Genomic DNA, 23,367 nt, shown 5'->3' with positions numbered 1-23,367 from the left:
ATACACTACTTAATAACTTTGTAAAGAATATAAATTTAACCAATCCAACAATTAAATTAATTCAAAGTTTTTATAAATTAAATAAAATTTATAAAATTTCATACAAATCAAAAACTAATTATTACTTTATCAATAAACTTCATATATATATATATATATATATATATATATATATAATGTTATTTAAAATATGGATAAATATATATTACCACTAAACAACCTAAGAACAAATGTCCAATCTATGTGAAATTTATCATGCATCATCAAAAACATACTATCAAGTTATATATTCAATGGTCGATTGATTAATTTTGTATTTAAAAAAAAATTGAGTGATCATGATATAAATGTAAAAAAAATGACAGTTTTATCGGTTGTCCCATAATAATATAAAATATATTTGTCAACAAAAGAAGGAGGGTTTCTAACTCAGAGGTGAAAATAGGAGACCATATTATCCCTCAAGTCACACGGTTTAAATATCTTGGGTCTGTAATACAGGATGATGGGGAAATTGAAGGGGATGTGAATCATCGCATTCAAGCAGGATGGATGAAATGGAGAAAAACATCGGGGGTGTTATGTGATGCAAAGGTACCGATCAAGCTAAAGGGAAAGTTTTATCGGACTGCGGTAAGATCGGCGATTTTGTACGGAACAGAATGTTGGGCGGTCAAGAGCCAACATGAGAATAAAGTAGGTGTAGCGGAGATGAGGATGTTGCGGTGGATGTGTGGTAAGACTCGACAGGATAAAATTAGAAACGAAGCTATTAGAGAGAGGGTTGGAGTAGCGCCTATTGTAGAGAAGATGGTGGAAAATAGACTTAGGTGGTTTGGGCATGTAGAGAGAAGACCGGTAGACTCTGTAGTGAGGAGAGTAGACCAGATGGAGAGAAGACAAACAATTCGAGGCAGAGGAAGACCTAAAAAGACTATAAGAGAGGTTATCAAAAAGGATCTCGAAATTAATGGTTTGGATAGAAGTATGGTACTTGATAGAACATTATGGCGGAAGTTGATCCATGTAGCCGACCCCACCTAGTGGGATAAGGCGTTGTTGTTGTTGTTATCATTGAAATCATTTTTTCCCCATGCTAATCCAACCACAAATTACCCTCGTCCCCTTTACCCTTCCCACGAATGAATAAACGAAAGATTTGTTTATACAAGAAATGGCAGCTGATTTATGTCAAAATTTTCTTTGTAGTAACTTATTACAATTATGACACTCATGAGTGACATGGCTGGTTCCTAGTTCCTACTACATTTAACCATACTATACATTCCTAAAAGTAAATTCCCTTATATAAAAAAAAATAAAAATGAAAGAACCTAGCTATTTTTACGGTTTGTACTTTGCATTTACAAAATTACCCAGATCCCTTCTGCATAATGGGCAGGAACCATGTTTCATCAGCCACATATCAATGCAAGGTAGGTGAAATATGTGATGACAATGGGGCAAACTTCTACCAGTCTCCCCAAGCTGAAAGTCCTGGAAATGCACAAATTCTTCACAATATAAATATCAAAATATAGAAGCTTAGCAACTTTCCTCTACCACCACAAAAAAAAAAAAAAGCTAACTGTTTCTATTAAGGGGGCTGATTTTAATTTGGTTCTTCTCTATTTGTAATTTTTTGGATCACATGAATTGGTACGGATTATATATCAATTTTACTTAAAATTAATCTTTATTAAAAAATTTAATCGATCAATATTAGTGAAATCTTTCCTAAAAATTATATTTTTTTCAAAGCAGTAACTAATAACCGAAGACCTTACTTAAAAGAATCGAATTCAATATCACTTATATAACTTAGTAGTTCTTTAATAGTAATTATTTAAATACCTAATTTCTAAAAAATAATAATTTTCAAAAAAATATTTACTAATTCATACATAAAATTTAAACTATTTTTATTTTAAATGATAATAACCTTTTTCCCGTTAACACCAAAGATTTTACACTAGCCTTAAACATTGCAGTAATAATAACAGATGTCCCCGCCCACCCCCTCTGTATCTGTACCTACTTAACATTAATAACGCTTCAAGAAAAATGGTATCATCATAAACAAACCTGAAGGCAAACTGAACATGAATCTTTCTCCCCAGAAGCATCAACATTGTTGTCACTAGTAATTGTGATCTTTGGGATCTTTTCAACTGAATCTCTCGATAAACCTTTGGCGCCACCAATGTCAAAGAGGTTTTGTACCTCATCAAAGCTTATTTCAACAGCACCCATCTGAGAGAGGAAGAGCAAAGGCATAATAAGCAAGATGATGCAAGTGCATAACCTAATTTCTGTCTCGTAACCTAACTTCATTTACAAAATAAAATAAACTAAACACCTGACTTTGGACAGCACTCAACATGGCTGGACCTATCCTTTCACGCACTAGTCTTCCACTCAATAGGCTACCAAGAACATCAATCTGCATTACATAACTTAAAATGATTAGACTACACAACTTGCTAGTGAAAATGACAATAAAATCTCATGGGGCCAAGCAAAGAACTCAAGAATTGTGTAGTAGCAATTTATATATCCTATTTTTGACAAGGTCTTGAAAATGAAAGCCATGTCACTTACTCACCAAGTATAAGACACACCCAATTCCAGATTCGTCAGATTTCCAAAGAACAAGGGAAGATTCAAAAACTTCAATGGAAAAAACAGCTCCTGATATGGCACCTATAGCAGCCCCTCGAATGAAACCACTCTCTGTCTCTTGGCCTATCAAGGCACCAGTCATAGCACCCAACAAAGTGCCAACTGCAAATATAACAAACAACCCATTAAACCTTATTAGTCTCAAATATTGTCACAATTTGGAATTTCAAAACAAAAATTATAAAAGAAAAACAACCATTGATTTCAGATGATTTTGAAAATGGACACAAGGCAAAGACATGTCAAATGGACACAAACTTCAGGTGATTTAGAAAATGGACACAAGACAAGACATGTAAAGAACATATGCAAATTGCAGAACAATCCAACACAAACCAACATCCAAGTTCTCATCTTTTTTCTCCCCACAAAACAGAGCAAAATTAAACAAAACAAAAATGTATGTGTCTGTAAGAATTTTAAATGCCAGAAAACTCAAAGGCAACCTCGTCCATAACAAGACACTGACAATCACAACGCAAAAGAGAGCGGGGGTTGTACCTAACGCAAAGCAGAAGGTCAAGATCGCAGAGAATATGTTCCCAATGATGGCAGAGACGAAGAGGGTACCAACCCTTTTGACCCTCTCAACGAAATTCCCAAAGGAACCCATCAAAGGGCATTGATTTGGCACAAACTCCATGTGGTTATCTCAGAAATTCCAGTGCCGTTTGTTCAATGTCACAGATTCGGGTTTAAGGAAGAGTTATATATATAAATATAACAACAGCAATGTCTACAAGAACACGAGAAGATAACGAACTTTATCCCTTCTATTTCATTAGTACTTAGTGTGTAAGACCAGAGAACATGGAGCGAAACTACCTTCAACCCACTCGCATTTATAGCTGGTGTCCCTTAATGCTACAGTGACACACTCATTTTAGTATCCATTTTGCTAAGAAAGAAATAAAAAACTTACTATGGTTAATAAAGTTGTATTATTATTAGTAGGTTTTTTTTCCTCTAAAAAAAGGTTTTCTTTTTTGTGTTTATAAGTACGTGATAAGAATTTTAAACACTATTCGTAAAAATATTTATTATATTTAAAATTTTATAAGTCATTTAACAATCTTACCCTAAGTACATTACAATTTATGATCGAATACAAGTTTAAACAAAATTTCCACTTTGAATATATTCTAATCATTTTTTCAATTGACAATACACATAAAATTTGTAAAATAAAAAATGATTTGAGTTCATGCGAAAAAATAATTTGAGTTCAATCCCCCATAATATGATATTTGTAAGAAAAAATCAAGAATTAGTCTCATAACTTATTTAAAGGATTGAAAAAGTTTGTCAGAATTCCTTTTGTCTCACCCAAAATTTAAAAATCCTAGTTAGGGTAGTTAAAAAAACATAAAATATTTACATGAAACATATTTCATATTTGTTATTATGCGTCAAGGACCACACGATAAAAAAATCTCATACCATTATTGCACTAGCTAGGTGTGTGCCAACTTTTCTTCTCAAGGTTGCGACCAAAATCTGTTGGTTCGTTTAAACCATAAAGAAAACCAACACACCACATTCGCTTTCAAAAGGAAACGAGACAGTGACAAAAAAAGAGAAAAGTAAGCTTTCTTTTGACAAATGGGGATGGAGCAGCCTCAAGTGCATACTCACCACATACAAATGGTCGCATGAATTCGTTTTCATTAATTATTTATTGAATAAGTGTACGGTGCAGGGAAGGGAAATTGTCTCTATAAATGCATGATCGGCTAATAAAAAATCATTAATGAAAATGGAACCAAAAATGTTCATATTAAAATATGGTTGAACTTGAATCTTACCGATTGATTATGCTTATTGGCTGCCTCTTTGATGTTTGCACTGCTCATTAGCTTCGGCCACCTTGTCGGGCCACATATTGAGTTGTTGAGCTAGAGAATTTTGAAATTTGAATAGTAGCAAGTGATTTGTGAGTTGGCCTAGTAGCTTTATTTTTGTTTCTCTTTTATTCTGTTATGATTTTTGTAACAATACTTAAAAAGAGCATCTCCAATACTTATTGCTTAACAAATTGTTTATCTTAAAACACCATTACTTAATTTCTTTTATCATTAAAGAAAATTTAGGTGTCATGTTAGTTGCTTAAAATTAAGCTTCAGGTTACTTCTATATAAGCATCAATTCCTTATGATTAAAACAATATTTTCTTTCCATTTTAAAACTATACTATTGAAGCAAAATGTGTATAAGTTGCTTATTAATGATGTGACATTGTGGGAGTCAATTATTAAGAGATAAAAAATTCAAAATAGATTGCTTAAATTGCATTCATTAGAGATGGTCGAAGTGAGTATTTTTTGTCAATAATATAATATAGAGAGAAGTATAACAATTCAACAAAAAGGAAAAGTAAAAGATTAATAATATTTTTAACATGGCTTAAAAAATTTAGTCCTTAGTAAATATCTTATTTTTTTAAAATATTTTTTTTAACCCAAATAGTTTTTAGTTGTTTTTACGGTCAATTAACAGTAATAACTGATGACATAATAACAATGTTGGTAGTGGAGTAATTTATCACATCATCAAAGAATCTAACGAGACTGTCTTATATAGTTTTTTGGGTAAATTGTATTGTTAATCCCTAATTTATTCATAATAATTGATAACATTAAACAATTTGATAAGTAATTAATATCAAAAAATACATGTGACTTTCCTAGTAGTCTCCTTGATAACATAATAAATCACTGGATTACTAATCTTCTTGTAGTTACATTATCAATTAATATTGTTATTGGAAGGTAGAGATTAAAAAAATACACGACCTTAGCAAAATAATAAAAAATATTTAAAGGACTAAAATCATAAATATAATATTTTATGGTGACCAAATTTTTATTTAAACCTTTTAGCATACTTTTTTTAACACATTTTACCATACTCCTATAAGTCTTACCTAGGGCTTAAGATCATTGACTACATAGCTATGTCACTAGATTTATTGTCATAACTTTGCATTCTCTAATAATTATAAGTACTTTTCTTCTAAAAAAATAATTATAAGTACTTGAAGGGTATATAAAAAGATTTAAAATAATTTTTAATTAAAGAAGTACAAATTGTAAAGTGATAATTTAACACACTGGTATATATATATTTGATGATAGGAGATTATATTTCTCAAGACATTTATTGCCCATGTAGAAAGGAGCTAGAAACGTTATGATAAGTCCTTGTTAATATTATAGCTTGGTTGATATACATACAATTATCGTTACGTTACTTGTGTCGTATGACACTATGACATTTGCGAATTCAATTAAACTTATGCTTTTGCTTTGTTTCATGTTATAAATATTATAGGGAATACTTGCAATATATGTTTTGGTGTGATTACAAAATGTGTTATGCAAAAAGCATCAAAGACAAAAGTTCAATTTATAGTTGTTGAAGTTATCGCATTAGTAAATTTAGATGTGTTTGTTTTGCCAAACAAATTACATTCCTATCAATGATATTCTTAAAATTATTATTACTGGGTATATTATTCACACAGAAGATGTTTGATAACTACTTGTCATTTCTTGAAATATTTTTAAATTTATTTCAATTAAAAATAAAAATGTTGAATAAAAAAGTAAAATAAAGGGAAAGTGAGAAGTTATTTTAGAATATGACTTCTATTCTCATGAAAATATAAAATCTCACCCTTTTATGTGGAAATAAAAGAGGAAAAATCATGTATAGCATAGATTCCTGAGAATAGATGATGCATGATTGCCTTCATTGCAAGATACATGCAATCAAGACCAAAAAACATAAGAATGTTACATTCCGAAGCTCACACCCGAGAATAATTATGACTTGAAATAAACACGCTTTTAGAGGTTATTAGAATATTTTAATATTTGTTAGTAGCTCATGTAACTAATAAATAAAATGATTTTGAATAAAAATGGCCTAATGTGATTATTGTCCAAGCATATATAATGCTTATAAACTCATTGTCATCAAAACCATTACAATAGATATCCACAATATTAAAGGTATTTTTTTTAGGATAAAAAAGAAAATAAAAAAGAAACCTATTATAATGGTTCCTAGAGAAAAATCATTATAATATCTAGGTTAAATTTTTTTTTTAAAAAAAGGTGAAATACCTTTAAATCAAGAACACAAAAACAAAAATATGACTTTTTTTATCAAATGGGGGCAAAAAAATTTTTGTTTTTTCCATTTGGGGATCGATTTTAAATTACTACAGAAAATGATATGAGTTGTAATAGGTGTTACGAGACTTTTGAGTTAGAAGGTATAACATCTGTTACAACTTATTATTATTATTCTTTTACTTTCTTAACTGAAGTCGTAAAATTTTGGTAAAATTACAAATTTGGTCCCTCAGTTTATTTCTAGTTTCGGATTTGGTCCCTCAGTAATTTAATTCACGAATTTGGTCATCTTATTTTGTAAAATCATGCAATGTTGATCCCCCAGGCTACAATTGGACGTTGACCATTAATAAGTGATGTTGACTGCCGCATGTCACATTCTTATTGGATGATGACTGTCATGTGTCATGTTTTGATTGGATGTCAACTCCATGAAAGATGAAATGCATTGTTGTTTTTATTGACCAATCAAAATATAACACGTGACAGTCATCATCCAATAAGAACGTAACATCTGACAGTCAACATCACTTGTTAACCTTCAACGTTCAATTGTGATCTGGGGGACCTACATTGCACGATTTTACAAAATAGGAGGACCAAATTCATGAATTAAATTATTGGGGAACCAAATTCGAAACTGAAAATAAACTGGGGGACCAAAAATATAATTTTGCCTAAAATTTTTTATGATTTTATTTTAATTTTTTATTTATGATTTTATAACGGTATATGTTTTTTTTATCTTATGACTTTGAAGTCATAAGTTTAATTTTTTTTTATATATTATACGACTATGAAGTCGTTTTTTTTAGGTTTCAAGTTTTTTTGTTTTAGAATTCTTTTATTTAGTTATTTTCTTTTCATTTTTTTAAAATTATAAATAATTTTATTTATTTAATTATTAAATAAATATTTTTATTTTTAGTTGTTATTAGTTTTATTTAATATCATATTTTTATATGGTTTTATATAATTTTTTATATATTTTTATTTAATATTTTATATAGTTTTTGAATATTTTTTATTTAATATATTTAAAAATTATTTAATTTTTTAATAATGTTATTGAATTTGATTTTTTAAATGAAATAAAAAACTAACATAATGTTATTTAATATATATATTTTTAATATTTATTTTATTTTAAATACTTAAATTTTTAAAAAATATTAAAATATTTTGTTACTAATATTAACTTATAATTTATGAAATAATACTATTTATTTTGTATAATTTTTTTTACTATTAACAACATCTAATAATTCAGTAATAAAAGTAGTTGTTAAGTTAAAAACAAAATAATATATTAATATAAAATGAACAATACAAATTAATGATAAATATAAAAAATAAAAACTATATTAGTTGTCTACTTATATGTGAATAATTATTAAGATTATTTTAAAAAAAGATATAATTTTCATTTAAATGTCTTGAATTTTTAAATTAACGTGTTTTAAATTTTATTTTTTTAAAATTTAAGTATTTTATATTATTTATTTCATTTACAAAACAAATCAAATTCAATAAAATTATTGAAAAATTATTTAAATTTTAAATATACAAAATATATTAAATAAAATATTATTAAAAAAATATATAACATATTATATAAAATCATATAACAAAATATATGCAAGATATTAAATAAAACTAATAACAAGTAAAATTAAAAATATTTATTTAATAATTAAATGAATAAAATTATTTAATTTTTAAAAAAAAATTGAAAGCTAAACAAAAGAAAATACAACCTTATAAAAAACATTAAACATAAAAAAAATACAACTTCAAAGTTATAAAATATAAAAAAAAAAATTAAACTTACAACTTTAAAGTTGTAAGATAAAAAAACAAATATGACTTTGAAATCGTAAATAAAAAAATTAAACTGATGTGATAAAAAAATTTATGACTTTAATTCAGAAAAGTATATAAAAAAAAAAGATCACAACAGATGTTATGATTTCTAACACAGAAGTGATAACACCTGTTACGACTTATTCCATTTTCAGTAATAATTTAAAATCAACCTCAAATGAAAAAAAGAAAAAAAATTGTCCCCATTTGGTAAAAAGCCCAAAAATGTACGTATTATAATGTTGCTAAAAGTATTTTCATTATACCTCTTTTAATTTCGTTATTTTTTTCATATTTTGTAGCAAAAATACGTGAAACAGTAGAGAAATTTTATTGTTTTTCTATTAACACCAAAAAAAATGTTAAGATAAATGTAACAGTAATAATTAAGTTACTAGTAGTTGAGAAATGACTATTGAGGCATAATAGTTGAAGCAGAATGAGTTGAGATGAGTTTGAAAGCTAATTGTTTGGCTAGAGAGCCTTCAATTAAGAAGCTAGGTAACTAAGGGACATATCAGACACGAAACTCATTCGTTGAGGAAACCTTTTAGCTGATGCACGTGAATTCAACTGGTGACCTCAAAGGGATTTTTCTAGAATGTGAAAAAAATTATATTTTTCCTCTAAAGTTGTTAATTAATGGAAACTCAAATATTTAAGCTATTGTAAAGAAAATAAGTGTTTTAACCAAGTAAAAACAATAGGAAACCGTTTGCATAACCCACTCCTACATTTTAAAGATAACATTCGGGGCCAAAGGAAGTTGTTACATGATTATCAATTAAATTTGAGATTTATATCACTATTAGAAAAATGATGATTAGCTACTGACATTAGCTGAATAATCTTGGTGACAAACAATAGAAATTTTCGCCATAGACAGCGACCATATTTGCAACTGAAAAGTGGGTGGCAGATCACTATTTCGGTCGCAAGGTGATTTAAATTTCAATCAAATTTAAAGAAATTATAGCGACTGATTTTGTGGCCAATGTTTTATTTGACTTAAGGATCAACTTTGGTTTGTCCCTGACATTAATTATGTACAAACCAGTGACCAAATAGTTTGCGTCACTTGATAATAACACTTTTTTGTTGCATAACGAGCATTCAATCGCTATTTCATTCTTAACAAATTTTGAAATACTTGTCGAAAATGCTAAAACTTATTTTATATTTTAAACTTATAAATATATATGATATAGTAAGGGAAATATGAGGACCTATATTTTATTTTAACCTAAGAATTAGTATACAAGTATTTTATTAAAATAATATTTTTTGAAATAAGTTTATAAAATCTTTAATGGAGATATATGTTTGTATTGGCTTAGGATGACAAGTCACTTCTTGTTGATTTCATTGTTGTTGTGGTTAAGGTTGACAAGGTTCTAGATTCATAGGATGATGCAGTCGGATAGAGCATAATCAACGGAGTACTAGACCCATTATAAAAGAGTTCATGCAGATCACTATGCGTTGACATCCTATGCAAATCATATTGCACCATGACTTTGGAAAGGACGAAATATGCCACCATTGAAGCCTATCAATAATGCTACAAGGATTATGGACATACTAACTAGTATAGATGCTCTAAGGTATATGTTGATGGGTCAAGGTTGGCTTCTCTAACATGTACACAGTATGACATAGTAAATAAATTAATAGTTTTGCATTTGTTAAGCTATAACATAAAGACACCAACTCGATAGGGATTGCAAAAAAATATGCTCCCGTGGATATCCGCAGGTAAGATATGCAACTGGTAGAAAATGAGAATCTTTAACGGGTATTTGTGGGTAATAAGTATGAGTATTTTCACTACCCGTTAGTTAACGGGGCGAGTACAGATACCATGGTATGGTACCTCTACCTGCAAGTACCTGTTATCCATTTTAATAATTTTTTATAGAAATTAACATTGAAATACTTATATATTTTTATTTGTACTTATGTTTTGGAGTATAATTTTATTTAGACTTATATTTTAGTATATTTTTACTTGAGTTTATACATTAGAGAGTATTTTTTAGACAAATTTTTTTGGAGCTCACCAAATAAATTTTTTATTTATTTATTTTCTATTTTATTTCTTAAGAATTATCCATGGATATTTTTAATTCTATAGAATATTTTAATTATTTTAGTTATAAATAATAAAAGGAAATATTAGAACAAATAAAAATATAATAAAGTACTTTTATTTTTTTTAAATATCCATATATATTAAAAAAAAACCACAAGTACCCATTTAATGGGTACTCGCATGGGTAATAGAAAGGGCACAAGGCTTTATTCACTGGGGCAGGTAGCGGATGACTATGACTTGTGTTTGTCCCGCTCCATTGTTATCCCTATACTAGATGGTGTGTTATGTCTACTATACCTTTCCATAGTTAGGAACCCGTATTTATATGCAACTATGAATCGGGATGAGGCGATGGTCATGATGGGATAGCTATTTAGAGTCAACTAATTAACTACAACAGAGCATTTTTTTGGCTATAATTGATGTGAGACTTATCTATGTGTGGTGGAAGGTGAGATAGGGTTTATATGTTTCCTAGTTAGGGCCCAGCTTTCCCGCTTGAGGATATTTTCTGGCTTCACAAATGAAACTGGTAACATAACCAGATAATGATAACTTATAACCATATCATAATCTAATTTTAAACAAACCTTATATGATGATAAGCATATGAAAATATATTTTTCAAGCAAACCTTAAAATAGATAAGCATATAAAAAATTCGAATATAATTCATATACTCTAATACCAATTAGATTGAGATAACCATATAAAGACAAAAGATTAACATATCAAAATCTAATTTATAAACAAACCCTATAAGATATAAACATATCAGAATCTACTTTTAAACAAATTAACATTAAAATAGATAAGCATATCATAATTTTTTTTAACATACCTTACTATTATGTGAATTGATTTTGCTGCAAAAAAAACCCAATAACAAAAAGATATTATAGTAAACTGCAAAATCATTAAATGCTTGTTCAGAGAGTTTAATAACAAAATCTTGAAGTTCAATCATGTTCCCTTTAAAAGATATAAGAATATACACTGATGGTTACATGCTATTGAAAAATGGGATTTTAAAATTCCCATAATCAACCAAATAGAGAACGAACGAGGAAGCTATTTTGGGGGAACTTTATTGCCATAAAAAATAAAATAATTTTTTTTTTCACAGATGTCATTAACACTGCTGGGAGGAAGAATAATGAAGGTTGTAAGGCAGAATCATTTGTGAATAGACATTTGGAGAAAAAAAAAATAGGTTTCCATAATGGTATATCAAAAGACCGATTGTGAAAACTTTGACATTTGGAGAAAACGTTAAAGTTGTAAAAAGGAAGAAAAAAAAGATTAGCAAAATAGATTAGAGAAAATACTTATGTCAGCCCAACAATACCTTTAGCTTCTCATCATTATACTGAAGAGTCAAATGAAAGGAAAAAGGAAGCTATTTTGGGGAAAACATTTTTACCATTCCCTTATTCATATATATATATATACAGAGAGAGAGAGGCATAATTCAAATTCAAGTGGTTATAGAAACCATGAGGCACGTTAAAAACACACTAGATAAAACATTGGAAAAAGAGAGGAAGAAGATTTAGATATTCTGCCAAAAAGTTGCCATTATATGAGGGAAATTGGATAAAAATATTAAATGAGATAATTATAAGGGAGAAAACATTTATGAAAAAAAATAAGTGGAATTAAAATTAGACATGACAGCAGAACCTGGCCTCGAGGGGATAGAACCGAACCTGTCCCAACTTTGAAAGGAAAAAACCAAGTTTACTAGATTGGTTTTTCCTGATAACCAAAAGTGGGGGCTGGGACGGGTATGGGATTACCGATGTACGCCCCGACCCCGACCCTGATCCCAAACCCACCCTGCCACTTAATAAATAACATAAAAAAGTATAAAAAAAAAGCCCTACATATATATAATGTATTAAAATATTAAAAACCTAATTCCTAAAACCTAAAACTCTATGCATCGAGCCTCCTCAGTTGTTGTAATATTCTCTCTACCTCTCTCACTCTAGCACTCACTAATTCACATTTCATCGGCGCCTAAAAAGTTCATTATCAATCCTCTTTCCTCCCTTTTGTTCTTAGTTATCTTCGTCGGCGTCAAGGTCAAAGCCTCATGTTCTCTTAATCGAAGCATCTTGTGGTATTTCCCTTTTTTCTTTCCTTTTCTCTCTGCTTTACATTCGTATTCTGTGTTGGATTTTGGTAGTTTCTCTTCTCTGAAATGTGTTGCTTTTTAGTATTGTTAGTATCTTCGTGAGTGTATGTTTCATATTTATCTTTTTTTTCTTTTAATTTTCTTAGAAAGAAAAGTAGAATTACGGGAAGGATTTCCTTTGGCTTTCAGTTTTTGGATCTACACGATGATACCCATACATACCCTTTTGCTAATGCAAGGTAACATGGTCATGACATTTTTATTTGATAGCTATTATATAACAATTGCAAAGTGGAATGGATATCACATCAGACTCCAGATCTTTTATTATTTTTCTTCTTCTGAAAATGTTGATTTTTCATGTTTCTTTTCTTTTGTTTTGTTTTGTTCTTCCATCTATTTTTGATTTGTTCCCATTAATGCTAAAATGATTCAACATATTTGGAATTGCATGGTTTTGATGTGCAAACCTTTTCTCACAACCAATGTTTTTGGCTTCTGTTAAATTGAACCAATAAAGTCAATAGATCAATAATCTAATTGGAACCAATCTGACTTGTTGAATTTGAGCAATCATCTATCATTATACAAACAAGGCCCTGAGTGGCCACGTGTCGTGATGTCATTCACGCATGCCCAAAAATGTCACATCATGCTACAGTGAAGGTAAAAACGCTGCGTTTTCATCTGTCCTCTTTTTTTTACGTTTTTTTATTTTACAAACACACATTCTCTCTCCACCGTTTCCCATTCTCATTCTCTTTCTTTTTTTTCCTACTTGTTCTTCATTCTCTCTCCACCGTTTCCCATTCTCATTCTCTTTCTTTTTTTTCCTACCCTTTCTTCATTCTCTCTTATTCCATTGTAATCCAAGATAATGCTTTTGTGCTATTGTTCTCCAAATGCTGGACGGGAATGAGGGAATCCATCACTCTCCTATTGTTTTGGTCAAAAAATTGAAAGGTTGTTTCTTGGTTTGCTCGTTGGTTTCTCTCACTGAGGAAAACCCAAAGGCTCAAGGTTTTTTCCTGGGTTTAACAGTTCTTTGGTTGGTTGGACCGAAAAATGATTTATGGGTTATTTTGTCTCCTATCCTTCTGTGTTTCATTTTTTCATTTGGTTGTTTTGGCCGAAAAACCCAAAGGCTGATGCTTGGTTCTTTTCTCTCCCGTGAGGAAAACCCAAAGGTCGAAGCTTTTTTGCTTGGTTTGGCAGTTGTTTGCTTGGGTTGGCCGAAAAATTATTTTTTATGGGTTCTTTTCAAAACTATTCTTTTGCGTTTTGGTTTTCCGTTTGCTTGGTTTGGCTGAAAAACCCAAAGGCTCTTGCTTGGTTGTTTTCTCTTCTGAGAGGAAAACCCAAAGGCTAAAGTTTTTTGTCTTGGTTTGGCAGTTCTTTGCTTGGGTTGGCCAAAAAATGATTTTTGGGTTCTTTTCAAGACTATCCTTCTGCGTTTTGGTTTTTCATATGCTTGGTTCTTTCCCCATTGATTTATGGGTTCTTTTCCAAACTATTATTCTGCGTTTTCTTTTTTCCGTTGCTTGGTTTGGCCGAAAAACCCAAAGGCTCTTGCTTGGTTGTTTTCTCTTCTGAGAGGAAAACCCAAAGGCTGAAGCTTTTTGGCTTGGTTTGACAGTTCTTTGCTTGGGTTGGCCGGAAAATGATTTTTGGGTTCTTTTCAAGACTATCCTTCTGCGTTTTCTTTTTTCATTTGGTTGTTTTGGCCAAAAAACCTAAAGGTTGTCGCTTGGTTTGCCCGTTGTTTTCTCTCACGTGATTTCTTGATTTGGCAGTTATTTGACGGTCCAAAAAATTGTATTTTTTTGTGTTCCTCGGGCTTATTTGACTGTGGCTGACTATTATTCTTCCTCTGCAACACAAAAGCTTCAATTTTTTTGCATCTTCTGTCTTTCTTTTGTGTTATGATGACTTTTCCCAGGATAAAAGGTTAGATTTTTTTGTGTTCCTGAGCCTTCCCCGACGTAAAGTTGTCACCGAGAGCAACAAAGAAGACAACAAATAGTGTCCGGCATTTGGAGGACAGGTTAGTGATGTATTTCATTTCTCCTTTTGATTTCTGGGTTCTATTGGTACAAAAGATTGAATCTTTTTGTGTTCCTCAGTCTTTTTTGTGTTCCTCGGGCTTATCTGATCGTGGCTGGCTATTGTTCTTCCTTTGCAACACAAAAGCTTTAATTTTTTTTGCATCTTCTTCCTTTGTTTTGCCGTATGATGATTTTTCACAGGATAAAAGGTTAAATTCTTTTGTGTTCCTGAGCTTCCCCCGATGTAAAGTTGTCACCGAGAGCACCAAAGAAGACAACAAATAGTGCCCGACATTTGAAGGACAGGTTTGTGATGTATTTCATTTCTCCTTTTGATTTCTGGGTTCTGTCGGTACAAAAGATTGAATTTTTTTTGTGTTCCCCAGTCTTTATTGTGTTCATCCAACTTATTTGACCGTGGCTGACTATTGTTCTTCCTTTGCAACACAAAAGCTTCAATTTTTTTGCATCTTTTGTCTTTGTTTTGGGTTATGATGACTTTTCACAGGATAAAGGATTAATTTTTTTGTGTTCCTGAGACTTCTCCAACGTAAATTTCTCAACGAGAGCAACAAAAAAGACAACAAATAGTGTCCGGCATTTGGATGACAAGTTTGTGATGTATTTCATTTCTCCTTTTGATTTTTGGGTTCTGTCGGTACAAAAGATTGGATTTTTTTGTATTCCTCAGTCTTATTTAACCGTGGTTGAGTATTCTACTTCCTTTGCAAGACAAAAGCCATAGATCATAGTATGTTTGATAGATTACAGGTTCATTTTTCCTCCCCGTCTTCTTCTGTGTTTTATTTTTACCTCTTATTGCATTTGTATGCATTTTTTAGTGGTTATGAAAATAGTGATAAATTTACATCTAAAGATGAATTGCAATCATGTATCCCTGTTGCTTGGATTTGTCACTACGATTTTTGATTTTTGGGTTTTGTTTTTTTTTATTTGTTTGTCCTCGCAGTACTAAAGATGAAATTTTTTGTTGTTCCTCCTGCTTGGTCAGATTCGAATTTTTTGCCTAGATTTATTATATTATACTTCAATTGTTATTATTAATTTATGCATCATCTTTAACTTTTCTATATACTGACAACACTTTTGCTATTTTCTTTTATTTTTGTGTTGGATTGCAGTTGAATTTCTTGGAAACGAACGCCATTCATAGGTATGAGATGAACATAGTTGGATTGTCGTTGTTCTGCCTTAATGGCACAATATGGAAAAATATGGATCTTTGTGTTGCATTCGCTACTTATTTTTATCTTTTTTGTGTTCCATGTTTGAGTTCCTTTCTTTACCGTGTTCATCTATGTATTACTTGCAAAAAATGACGTGTATTACTATAATTAACTTTGAGTTTCACAAGTGATCTTGAATCTTCTCCAATTCTGTTCTTATCATGGTAACGTATCAACGTGTACAAAATCTCTGTTGTAGATATTCTTGGCATTTGTGCTTATACAGGTTAAAAATAAAAATAATTTACTTTTAATGCTTCTGCGTTTTGTTTCCTTCAATTTCGTACTATTTTATGTCTTCTACGTTTTTGCTGCTTTAATGTCAATCAACATTTATTATTTCCGTCAATGTCAATCAGCATTTATTATTTTCGTCAATGTCAATCAACATTTATTATTTCCAATGAATTAATATTTCAAAAAAAAAAAATGCGCCGCTGCAGTTACTTTTGAACATCCAATCCCATTTTGAATTCAAATGTGTGACTGTTAGAGTGAAAGCCTTACATCTAATAACAATAATAAAATAAAAATAATAAAAACAAAAATATTTTTTTGTAATTAATAATAATAATTTATAATAATATATTATTATAATAATAAAAACGATTAGACTAATATATTATTATAACAATCATATATAATAATTTATTATTATAATAATAAAAATGGGTTATATTATTTTAGATACAATCATAGATTAACAGAATTTCATAACCATTCGATATTAATACGATTATATTATCTCACTTACGAGTACTTGATATGTTTCCAGATTTGTTGAAATTAATTTGAATGAAAAGTTATACTAAAATAAAGTTAATTTAAATATGTTGCAGTGTAAATTTCAATGGTTATGAAAATAGTGATAAATTTAAATCTAAAGATGGACTGCAATCATGCATTCATCCTTTTTGTAAACAAATCTATTTGAGTCAGTTAATTTAAATAAGTTTATGGTGTTTGCAGTAAGGGAATTTTAATAATTATAAAAATACAGATAAATTTCCATGTAAAGATGAAGTGTAATCATATATCCAACAAATTCTATTTTTTTTTTCTTTCTAAATTATATGTATCTTTTATAGAAGAGAAAACTTTCCTTTTAAATATTAAACGTTACATATTTTATTGACGTTTAATTAATAAACATATTTTATTCGTATTTTTGTTAATTTTTATTTCAAATTAATAGATACTTAACAATCAATTTTAAATATTACAGTATCAATTTTAATATATTATTAAAATAGCTTTAATTTTGTATTTTTTTGCCGTAATCATTGTCAATTTATTGACATTTAATTAATAAGCATATTTTATTCTTATTTTTGTTAATTTTCATTTCAAATTAATAGATACTTAACAATCAATTTTAAATATTATGTTAGGATATAGAAATAATCATAATTTTCAAATTAATAACCATATTCTGTTAGGATATGAAAATAATTATAATTTAGTTGATGATTTATTCCTAATTAGTAAGTATTTAACAATTAATTTTAAATATTACAGTATCAATTTTAACATATTATTAAAACAACTTCAATTTTGTATTTGTTTTTGCCGTAATCATTGTCAATTTATTAACGTTTAATTAATAAGCATATTTTATTCATACATTTGTTAATTTTCATTTCAAATTAATAGGTTCTTAACAATCAATTTTAAATATTATGTTACGATATAGAAATAATCATATTTTTCAAATTAATGACCATATTCTGTTAGGATATGGAAATAATCATAATTTAGACGTTGACTTATTTCTAATTACTAGGTACTTAACAATCAATTTTTTAAAATATTACACTATCAATTTTAACATATTATTCAAATCAGCTTCAATTTTATATTTGTTTTTAACATAATCATTGTCAATTTATTAACGTTTAATTAATAAGCATATTTATTTGTATTTTTGTTAGTTTTCATTTCAAATTAATAGGTACTTAACAATGAAATTTAAATATTATGATTGGATATGGAAATGATCATAATTTTCGAATTAATAAGCATATTCTGTTATGTTTATGCTATGTAATTTTTGTGTGTATTGCTTTTTTTAATTTATGGTGGAGGGGATTCAATCAAAAGGAAAAAAAATGCAGTCAACAATTTGAAGGCACGGGCTCACACTACTAATATTTGATTGTAGTCATGTGATTCCCAAAGGTTCTTTAATGTGCCTTCTTCTCACATTTTTTTATTAATTTTGTAAGATTTTGGTTACCATCTCTAATGTTCTACGAATTTTAATTGTAGATTAAACGTGGATGGAAGGTTTATGCTCTATAATTTGTGTGTGTATTGTTTTCTTTAATTTATGATGGACGAGATTCGATAAAAAAGAAGAGAAAAAAAAGCAGTCAACAATATGAAGGTACGGACTAACACTATTAATATTTGATTGTAGTCATGTGCATCCCAGAGGTTCTTTCATGTGCCTTCTTCTCACATTTTTATTAATGTTGTAAGATTTTGGTTACCATCTGTAATGTTCTATGAATTTTAATTGTAGATTAAACGTGGACGAAAGGTTTATGCTCTATAATTTTTGTGTGTGTATTATTTTCTTTAATTTATGATGGAGGGGATTCAATCAAAAAGAACAGAAAAAAAAATGCAGTCAACAATTTGAAGGCACGGTCTAACACTACTAATATCTGATTGTAGTCATGTGCATCCCAGAGGTTCTTTCATGCGCCTTCTTCTCACATTTTTATTAATGTTGTACGATTTCGGTTACCATCTGTAATGTTATATGAATTTTAATTGTAGATTAAACATGGACGAAAGGTTTATGCTCAGTAATTTTTATGTGTGTATTGCTTTCTTTAATTTATGATGGAGGAGATTCAATCAAAAAGAAGACAAAAAAAAAAATACAGTCAACAATTTGAAGGCACGGTCTAGCACTACTAATTTCTGATTGTAGTCATGTGCATCCTAGAGATTATTTCATGTGCCTTCTTCTCATATTTTTGTTAATGTTGTAAGTTCAATACCTTTGGGTATCAAACAAATTTTTAATTTCTTTTTAATTTTGACTAAACAATTTATGATTTGTTTTGATTAATTATAAACTTATTTCGTTGACTTATATTTTTTTCTCAAATCTTTTTTCTGCCTCTGTTTCATGATTTAGTGTTCTTGATCTTTCATGACTTAGTGAGGTACATATTATCCAATTATGTAATTGTTTGATTCACATCTTTTTATTGTGCATCATTTCTTTTATTCTAAACAATATATAATATTAACATGTTACCTTAAAATCATACTTTATTACCTACATGTAACTCAATATCAATTATTCCAACTTTTCAATACTCAAATATGAGTATGAGCCCGGGCGTCGACACGGGCAAAAGGCTAGTGGTTTATAAAATGTTGGCCTATTGTTTGGCTGGTTTATGAATCTTCTATATATGCCCTTATGCATTACGAAGTTGTAAAATGAAATGAATTAAACTCCTCTTATAAGTTAAAATCAATTTACACACTTTAACTTTTACAGAAACTTTCTTATTTAACTTCTCGAAAATGTAAGGTGAGGTGAGGTATGTAAGTTCATCTTAACTTATAAATAAAAGAAGTTTGATTCTTTTTTTTGTGTGTGCTTCACTTGATGTTGTTGCCCTTGATTTATTATGGCTTGATGTTTGGAAATGAAATGATCTTCCGAAGGAGAAGCTCTCCATAAATGCATAGTTGCTCATTCCTGCATTTGCATTGTGATAGATAAGATTCAAAGAATATCAGGAGTGAGCAACAACCATGGCTTAATAGTAAGATATTTTCTAATGTTAGAACATGAGAAGACTTGTTTTCATAAAATTGTAGTTTTAAAGGACTACATTGAATGGTTGAAAATGCTCTTTCGCTGTTGTGAGTTACAGTGCTTATAGTCATTGTTATCTTCTGATTTGGGCTATTTCATCATGTGTTATCTACTTGGAACCATGTTTTTCCATGTCTACTCTGGTGTGAAAGAAATAGGTGGTGTTTATGTGAATCCTTAATTAGTAATTTGTCGTGATGTGAAACTAAAACTTGTCATCTTTTCTAGCTTTAGTTATAATTTATAATTATAAATGCATTAAACATGGATCTTGTCTTGTTTTAGTGTTCAACATGCTTTTTGGGAAAAAACAAGGATTTATTTTAACAATACGAAGTGCGCGCTAAGCCCAGACTTGCATGCTAAGCCCAATTAACGTAATTAGAATTCTAGAGTTATCATTGGGCTTAGTGCGCCTGTTCAACTTAGTGAGAATTGTAGGTGAAATTTTTCTTGCAAATTAGCAACCAGGCACGCTTAGCAAGAATGTGTGGCTCGCTTAGCCTATACTTGTACGATTAGCCCAAATAGAGATATTTTTTAACTTAGTGCAACGTGCAGGCTTAGCATAGCTATCAAAACAACATATGCGCGTTTAGTGCACACAGACAAAATCAGACAACATCCATCAACATACTCCGATGGATTTGTGTCATCGGAAATACCCTTTTTTTGTAGAGTATTAATGATAGAATCATATGCTTTCATCATGTTTAGTACTTTTAGCATTTATCATACTACTTGTTGTTTGGAAAAACTTTTTATGATATTAACTTTTTTTTTCTTTTTAGGAAAGTGATGAAAGATGTTAGTTTTTCACCAGAAGAAATTTGTCGTATTCCTTCATGAATTGATCAAACTCTTTCACCTTCACCAAATGATCAGACTCTTTCACCTATTCAAGTTGATCCTACTCCTTCTCCTTCACCTATTAATTTTGATCCTACTCCTTCACCTCATGAAGATGAAGTTAATAATGTGGAGGCGCAAAGAGGAATATGTAGGTTGAAAAGTAAGATTTGGCAGCATTTTAAAAAATTAAAGTCAATGGTGTGGACAAGGTTGAATGCAAGTATTGTAAGAAACTTCTTGGTGGGAAATCAAAAAATTGAACCAAGTATTTGTGGCAGCATAATGAGATTTGTGTTCAATACAAGATTTTATGAGAGAGATGAAGGGCCACACATTTCTTACACCTAAGGTCGTGCAAGGAAAGCAAAAGTTGGGTGCGAGAACTTATGAAGCAAAGAGTGCAAGTGGAGAGCTCAAAAAAGCAATTATTATGCATGAGTATGCACTATCAATTGTGGATCACCTTGGCTTTATGAGATACTTTGGTGCCCTTCAACCTGTGTTTTAGGTTCCTACTAGAAACATAATTAAGAAGGATATAATGAAAATCTATGAGAATGAATGAGCAACATCTTTGAAGTTGTTGGATAGTCTTGATGGAAGAGTGGCCATTACATCAAACATGTGGACTTCAACCAATTAGAAGAAGGGGTGTATGACTATTACAGCTCATTACGTTGATGGCTGTTGGAACTTATGATGTGATCCTTACTAGGATTGGATCGTTTGATACAAGTTACAGAGTTTCTGATGACGCCACTTCCAGAGAGGGAAGATAAGTCAGGGTTGACGCCATAAGGATTACCTTGATAAGTCCGAGATTGGTTCAGCGAGGAACCCAAAAAGAAGTTCTCACAAAATTCTATCAATTGCCAAAAGTCCTTCTATTGAAAAAAAAAATTCATACATATAGTGTATCTAAATGAAAAAATAGAAATAGACATGAGCCTTCAAATCAGTTTGGGCCAAAATTACAACGAAAAAAATTATAAAATAAAAAAAGAACATATTTGGCATGGGCCTTCAAATTAGTCTAGGCCTTCAACAACAATTAATATTCTTAGTAGTGTCTCTGTCTCTGGGTTTTCATCCTTCTTCACTTGGGCCTTGTTAAGTATGTCTGCTATCATTTGTTAGAGGGTATCCACTGATTGTTTGGTCTTACTCCTGGTCATAGGTCCTTGTATTTGGGAAATTTTAGGATTCTCATCAACTTACAAAGTCAAATTTTGAGGTAATAAAATCATTTGAACTTTTTATATTATTAGGCCTTTATATTTTATAAAATGATTGAATATGATTATATATATATATATATATATATATATATATATTGTTTTTTTATATTATATCTCTCTTTTTTATGTTAGGTTCATTTATGTTTTTGCTCCTCATACAAGTGATAGATTTTGCAATGTATTGACTAACTGTTTGATGGATTAGAATATTGACACAAAATTGTCCACTATCACCCTAGATAATTGTACCACAAATGATGTTATAATTGATAAAATTAAGGATAAATTTCACTTAGGTAGTTTTCTTAAGGATGGGTCTTTACTTCACATGCGTTGTTGTGCACACATCCTTAATTTGATAGTAAAAGATGGGTTGGAAGTGATGAAATAAGGTGTAGAAAAGATTCAGGATAGTGTGGCATATTGGACAATAACAACTAAGAGGAAGGGAAAATTTGAGGAAACAACTAAACAATTGAGAATCCCTTACACTAAGAATTTGGCCTTAGATTGTCCAACTAGGTGGAACTCAACTTACAAAATGCTTGAAATTGTCATAGGGTATAAGGATGTATTTTGTTGATTAAAGCAACGAGAGTCTCAATATACTTGTTTTCCAAGTACTTTACAATGGAAGTTTGCAAAGGATGTGTGTGGGAGATTGAAGTTGTTCAATACTATCACTGAATTGTTTTCTTCTACTAAACATCCAAGTGCTAATTTGTATTTTCCAAATATATGTGAGATTAAGTTGCCAATCAAATGATGGATTACCTCTTCTAACCCAATTATTCAACAAATGGAAAAAATATGATGATCAAATTTGATAAATATTGAGGTGTGATTCATAATGTGATGAGAGTTGCCACTATTTTAGATCCTAGGTACAAGATGGAGTTGCTTGAGTATTATCATGAAAAATTCAACAATTGTGTTATGACTTAGTTTCTGACTACCAAATGAAAATGAACAAAGACTCTTTTGGTAGTATTGTTGGTGATGTTACTGGTAGTGAAGTTGTTGGTGATGCATTATCTAAGTTTGATAATTATAAGAACAAAAGGGCTAGAAGTTCTTATGTTAAATTAGAGTTAGACCACTATTTAGAAGAAGAGGTTTTACCAAGAGTTGTTGAATTTGATATTTTAATGTGGTGGAAGTTTAATGGTGTCAAGTATCCAACACTTCAAGCAATCGCTAAGGATATATTAGCTATTTC

The 23,367-nt window shown here is 29.8% G+C and overlaps 1 protein-coding gene across 5 annotated transcripts; it reads right to left on the bottom strand.

The window, feature by feature from the left end:
* Window positions 1-1,162: 1,162 nt before the first annotated feature.
* On the bottom strand, window positions 1,163-4,314 carry LOC114390339 (NEP1-interacting protein 1-like). 5 transcript variants are annotated; one of them, XM_028351043.1, is made up of 7 exons: window positions 4,123-4,314; window positions 3,508-3,580; window positions 3,184-3,418; window positions 2,606-2,784; window positions 2,360-2,443; window positions 2,086-2,253; window positions 1,163-1,497 (listed from the first exon to the last, which is right to left on the bottom strand). In XM_028351043.1, the coding sequence occupies exons 3-7, from the start codon at window positions 3,323-3,325 to the stop codon at window positions 1,345-1,347; spliced, it is 726 nt and encodes a 241-aa protein (XP_028206844.1). In that variant the 5' UTR covers window positions 3,326-3,418; window positions 3,508-3,580; window positions 4,123-4,314; the 3' UTR covers window positions 1,163-1,344. The 5 variants fall into 5 exon arrangements, with proteins under 5 accessions (XP_028206844.1, XP_028206845.1, XP_028206842.1 ...); XM_028351044.1 differs by having other exon boundaries at window positions 3,508-3,546; XM_028351041.1 differs by having other exon boundaries at window positions 3,184-3,580.
* Window positions 4,315-23,367: the final 19,053 nt, after the last annotated feature.

This window comes from Glycine soja, chromosome 16, assembly GCF_004193775.1.
Source record: "Glycine soja cultivar W05 chromosome 16, ASM419377v2, whole genome shotgun sequence".
Taxonomy (NCBI): domain Eukaryota; kingdom Viridiplantae; phylum Streptophyta; class Magnoliopsida; order Fabales; family Fabaceae; genus Glycine; species Glycine soja.
Note: the sequence above shows the minus strand (reverse complement) of the source record. Positions and strands in the feature narration are given on the sequence as shown.